This window comes from Sphaeroforma arctica, assembly GCF_001186125.1.
Source record: "Sphaeroforma arctica JP610 unplaced genomic scaffold supercont1.436, whole genome shotgun sequence".
Taxonomy (NCBI): domain Eukaryota; class Ichthyosporea; order Ichthyophonida; genus Sphaeroforma; species Sphaeroforma arctica.
In genome coordinates this window covers 59,588-65,536 of record NW_014040122.1, presented here as the reverse complement: position 1 = coordinate 65,536, position 5,949 = coordinate 59,588, and the positions used below count along the sequence as shown (strand labels likewise).

General features: G+C 49.2%; 2 protein-coding genes across 2 annotated transcripts in view; one reads left to right on the top strand and one right to left on the bottom strand.

Annotated features, from left to right (window-relative positions):
* SARC_06227 (hypothetical protein) overlaps positions 1-2,133 on the top strand; it is a 9,952-nt gene extending 7,819 nt beyond the window's left edge. Inside the window, exons 9-10 of the mRNA XM_014299885.1 lie at positions 268-390; positions 856-2,133. Coding sequence (XP_014155360.1) covers positions 268-390; positions 856-1,047 — 315 coding nt within the window. The 3' untranslated portion in view covers positions 1,048-2,133. The remainder of the gene's footprint in view (positions 1-267; positions 391-855) is intronic.
* On the bottom strand, positions 1,322-5,379 carry SARC_06226 (hypothetical protein; the record flags this gene model as incomplete). Its single annotated transcript, XM_014299884.1, has 2 exons — positions 1,322-4,394; positions 4,630-5,379. The coding sequence occupies 2 exons, from the start codon at positions 5,377-5,379 to the stop codon at positions 2,430-2,432; spliced, it is 2,715 nt and encodes a 904-aa protein (XP_014155359.1). The 3' UTR covers positions 1,322-2,429.
* Positions 5,380-5,949: the final 570 nt, after the last annotated feature.

The window sequence follows — 5,949 nt, the reverse complement described above, 5'->3', positions numbered from 1 at the left end:
ATAATGTATATGTATATGTATAATTAGTTCTATGTACATATACTCAGTTCTATATACATTCAATTACTTGTATGTACATTTATTTAGTTCTATGTACATTTACTTAGTTATACATAAAAGTAGTCTGTTCCGGTCCATTAATTTGTACTTGTATAAGCAGAGGTTGTTGCCTCCCTGGGCTGTGGGCACAGTGGTTTCAAAAGTCATATTGCTACTCACTCACTCACTCACTCACTCACTCTCTGTCTTCGTCTGGCACTGTGACAGTGGTGGGAGAGGCTGTTGACGTTGGCTGTGGGCACAGTGGTATTTATGAAGTCGTCGGTGTTTGTGGGGCGCTATCTGCGGTTTATGCAGTTTCACGGCGTCTTCCATCAGGTCTACAACTTTGTAAGTCCATCTATATGTTTTTCTACTTTGTAAGTCCATTCCGTTTTAAGTCCATTTTTATAGTCCAACAAACACGTGTACATTTGCAATGGCTATGTCATCGCCGTTTGGTCTCGTGACAAGTAGGCTGCAGGTGGATGGCTTATGTCCTCTTGTTGGTGTAACGCTCCATGTCTTATCCATTGGTTATAAAACATTAGTCCTATTCACGATTCACATGATTCCCGTACTATAAATGTTGGTTGGGCTTCTACTAGTAAGCTTATCCGTCTTGCCACTTTCGTGTTTGTTCCATTTAATATTCGTAGAGTTGACTACCTAATTGACGTGCGTCAAGGCCCATTTTGTCTCTCCAAACGCCCACCTTTTGCATTGTATCTGCATTGAGAACAGTGGGTCTACTACAGCATCCCCAATCAGTCATGTAATCTTAGCAACCGACTGTTTGATCTTTCTTCCGTACAGTTGCTGCCCATCCTGGTGCTGGTGTGTGTGCCTGTGGCGGTACTTCTGATCACACGCCTAGTCACACACGACAGATACAAGAAGTCACGACACAGACACAACGAACGAATGTACCACGACACAGTTAACGGAGACGACGTCAGATGGGAACTGCACCATCGCAGCAGAGAACGTGTGGACACAGCCATGTGACACACACCACAAACAAATGCACCATGGCACACTGTGGCAAACACGATAGAGGGAAAGGTCAAAGGCATACGCACCTACCTGATGTGGGTGGGAGCATGCACATACACATTCAATTGAGCATGCACATACACATTCAATGGAACATGCACATGCACTTGATGGCAGCGACAGTTACCTCTCAGCATACCACAAGCGCACCACCACTCGTATGAAAAGCCGTCTGTTGTAGATTAGACGTAGTTATGGCACCACAGGGGAAGGTCTCTCCTCAGGCAGAGCTCAATTACGCTCATATCAGCCCTGTCGTCACAAACATCCAACGGCATAACAGTTGCGTCCGCTGAGTACACACCGGTGCTACGTCGTACACTAGCACGTGCACAGACTCCACACGACACGTGGTGTACATATGAACGCAATACGCTTGGGGCCAGCGATGGCAACGGTACAGCTCAATACGACACTACACAGCCAGGCGGAAGGGGCTACCCCCACAACAGCCACAGCTGCGAAACGATGAGAGATGCGGGTGTCTAGTAAGGGCAACCAACACATGTACATGCAGTGCGTATGGGCAGATGCTTGGACAGCGGTGTAGGCGTGTGAATAAAGCGTGACACGCAAGTCTCGTTTAACTAGGAGGAGGATGGAAGGTACAATGCAGACGTGACGTGAATGGCCACGTGCACAACGGTGACACGAGGTTACAGACCTGTGAGAGCACCTGCGCTCATCAGCAGACACTGATAGAGAGATGCGCATGGCAGGATCACCCAACCCCTAAACCCTAAAGACACCACACACCACACACGAGGGCAATCATTCTCAAGCACCAGTGCACCAGTACCCACAGGATTCAGGGTTTTATGGTTTAGGATAAAAATCCCAAGGGCGGAGACATTAGACAATTGAGGGGTTAGGCTTGTAGGGTTTTAGGGTTTATAGGACACACAGGTGCCGTTCACACGTGGGCCATGGGGGTCTACAGTCCATGACGGGCCAATGTCTTGGGCTGCACCAGGAGATTACTAGTGATGTGGTGTCATGCACAGATGGGTGGACTGCTAGATGCATGGATAGATGGATGAGTGGATGAGTGGACAGTCCATGACATGCTAGATGCATGGATAGATGGATGAGTGGATGAATGGGCAGTCCATGACATGCTAGCTGCATGGATAGATGGATGAGTGGATGAGTGGACAGTCCATGGCATGCTAAATGCATGGATAGATGGATGGGCGGGACGCAATCAAGCACACCGCAGAAATGCGCGTGTGGTCATCTTACAGCGCAACACAACAACACATTTGCGAATGGAGTGAGAGATGGATGCTGACGGAATGAGAGGGGTTAGAGTTTATTTTATGTCCGTTCGGCTGTCATTCGTGGCCGTGTGCTTGTGAATGAATGTCGCTTAGTTTGTTATGCGCCATTGCCTGCTCTGTGGTTGCCATGGAAACACTCGACAGTAAACCAGCTGCGCGCACTGTGTCCATGTTATGGATGCTTGTGCAGTTGCTCTTGTCCTGGGCTGAGTCTTTCATCGCATTGGCTGCACCTGATGTCTTGTGGTGGTCCCGTTTCCACAGAGAAGGCCACTGTGAGTACAGGTAGAGCACGTACACCTGGGACAGCATGACAACGGACATCTTGATGACAGAGATCACGTACACCCCCGTGTGCCCATACTTCACCATACGTGTATACGCCATGACATACATGCTAATGAGCAGCACCATCTGAACCACGCGGGTGAAGGCAAAGACACACACAGCGGCACGCCCGAGACATGCCTGGGCATCCGAGAGGTGCCTATGCTGAAGCTTACTGTAGAACATGAGCAGGTACAGCCCACCCTCGTACACCGTGAAGTAGTCGGCCACCATCCCCACTCTGAGCGTGAAGATGTCCTGCGTCACCAGAGGCAGCATGTAGGTAGCGTACCAGCACAGGTGATGCACCACCAGGAACACCTTCATCTCAGCTGGCTTGCGCACAGCCATGTCAGCCACATACAACACAGCATGCGACGACACCAGCGCAAAGGTCAGGGGCCACAGCGACCACATCACCCGGTCTAACCTGTCGGAGAACAGGATGGTTGCGAACACGTAGGTGTACACGGGTATCTGTAGGGTCAGGGCCACGCCAAGTACGGCGTAGTGCGTGAGCAGGGGCATGTCTCCTGCAAGGACGTTCCTTGGTACAAAGCAGTGCCGGTGGAGCGCCCAGGAGGCTATCGCATAGGCTACCACGTACATAACCATGCACCCCACTATAGCAATGACGACCCATAAATACTCTCGTGTCGACTGCAACGCATAACTCCACACAGCATTCAGTCCGGCGTAGTCACCCAAGTTGCTAACGGAATAGTCGTGTATGCCTTTGGCGGCATTGGCCCCTACGCCTCTGCTATGTCGCCACTCGTGTGTTCTTACAAATGGCGTATTGTCTTCCAGCTGCACGTGGTGTTGCATTAAATCCCACAGTGCCTCGGAAGGTCCGTTGATGAACTGCATGCCTTTGCGCGTGAGAAACTCCGCCGAGTACAAGTGAGGGTCGTCATAGCACGACACGCCCACAAAGTTAGGGATGACCTTTCCCAGTATCAAGGCCACACGTGTGATGGACACAGCCATGCTCGTGGTTGGCACTAGCATGCCCTCTAGCTGGATGCCTACGTATGCGTCTATATCGTCCACGCTGTCATATACCTCACTGATTGCCTGGGTCAGACTCGCCGAGAGCATTAGATCCGCAAATGTACGCACCGTGTGTTTGTGGCTGGAGTAGTGTTCAACGTACGCCTTATAACTGGCCAGGCCATTTGCTCGTGCATCCAACAGTTGTTGTTTGAATACAAACCCCAGGTACCCGGGGATGTTGTCTCCTTGTATGCGACCAGCTGGGCTGCGGTAGAATGCATCGACGTGCTGTTGCATGGTGTAGTTAGCGAATGCTGGTGGTCTCCGAAACATGTCATGCGCCACAGACACGGCAGCTGTGTCGTAGTGCACGTAGTCAGGGATGGACTGGTGAAACGTGTACGCATGTAGATATTCGATACTGAAATCTGGCGGTTTGTGTAGGCGGGTTTTGCGTGACTGTACGTCGCAGCTGAGGGTTGAAAACGGCACTCGCGTGTTGATACCATTGGCACGCAATCCAATGTCGGATGCAAAGTTCTCGAGAAACGCCCGTGCATGACGGGTAGTCATGATGACCCGGGCCATGCGGAATAGCCGCTCATCAGTCAACTCGTTTAAGTCCCGACCTTCGTCAATGGCCCCGAGAAGTAACTGGTCGCACACGCGGTTGTGTTCGCGAGTGTAGAGACTCACCTGGGTTGTTTAGGGCAAGGTCGTGAATAGTTGGTTACGATACTCGTGATAAAAAAATCATTTATCATTACACAATCATGTTATATTATCAGTTAGTTATGTGGGGGTTTTTAGCACACAATACAGAAGCTCAATTGTTTTAAAATGTGATCCTCATTTCGAATTCTGAAAGTGGGGTAACCCTTCGCTGTTAAAAACGCCACAGCACTTCAAAAGCGAGCGGATGGATACCTACCCAGAACAGGTGCCCCCAATGGCTATTCAGGCCATTGTCGCCGAGTACATAAAGCTGCCATTCGGTGAGGTTTGCTGCACTCTGTGCCATAGTATCGTTAACGTCGCTCCATACTAAGGCCATCTCTTCGCCATGATTATTTCGAGAGGTCTTGAGTCTCCCGTTGCTGAACGACCGCAGCACGTGTTCTCGTTCTTTGCTGCGGCCGTATACCATGGCGAGGTTACTTCGTTGTGAATCTGCATCCATCTGTTGAGCTCCCTGAGAGTTTGGCTTAGTGCGCAGCGTGTCTTCGAAATAAAAGTTGACCCAGGATACCCAAAGAAAGTTTAGTCCCATTTCTGTCTCATTTATCATTGGTCCTTTGCGTCGGAATAATCGTTCGAATACTTCGTCTGGGTTGGGCAAATGACGGGCCTTGTCCTTCTGCTTCTGCCTTTTGGTTATGTTGTTAAAATCCACAGAATAATTGTACGACCCTTGACTGTTTAGTTCGGCCCACACATTTACACCATTGCATTTGCCATGTGAGGGTTCGCTGAGTGGTGATACCAGACCATCTGGCAGGTGTGCGGTCTCGAGCAGCCTCCCAGCAAGATCTATCAGATCTTCTGGTGCATCCAATGCTTCAATGTCGTTGCCAAAGTCACGCGTGAGCGCATTTCCGTATTCAAAGGCATCATGGATGTTGTATATGCCATTTGCATTGAGCAGGACTGGTAAGGAAGCAAGCCAAAGGGTATACCACATACTTGGAAATATTCGGAACTTCTGGGATATTAATTATAAAACGCGAGGAGGACCTTATATTCTTTTGCTTTCGGCCTGTAATATTAAGTCCGACAGTATGATCGCTGTTTCTCACAGCTGTAATCAGCGTGGATCAATATGACGAGCAGTGTAGTCACTGGTCTGTTGTGGTGTGCATACGAGGTGACACTGTGTCTAATACAGTCCGTGTTCAAGTGTTGTTCTTCTAGAGCTCAGAGGTATGCCACGTTCTGACTTCTGAGGTCTAAAATTCAATTTAAAATACGCACAGGCAGTGAGTGCTGGAGTGACAGCCTCGCAGTATTTTTCTGAAAAATAAATATAATAAATACAAACTGGGAAATTTGAGGCTCTGCCGCATAATGCCAATCAGATAACAAAGGGCTCTGCCTGTTTGTCATTGGGCCATCACATTATGGCGCACAACAGTTTTCTGGTACAGGCGACAGCAATGAGCAATCAGCTGTCTCAGTAGACCTATTCACATACTGAGCGAGTGCGTGGGCTGTGTATGAGTGCAGGTTTTGGGTTTTGATATTTTGTAACCAT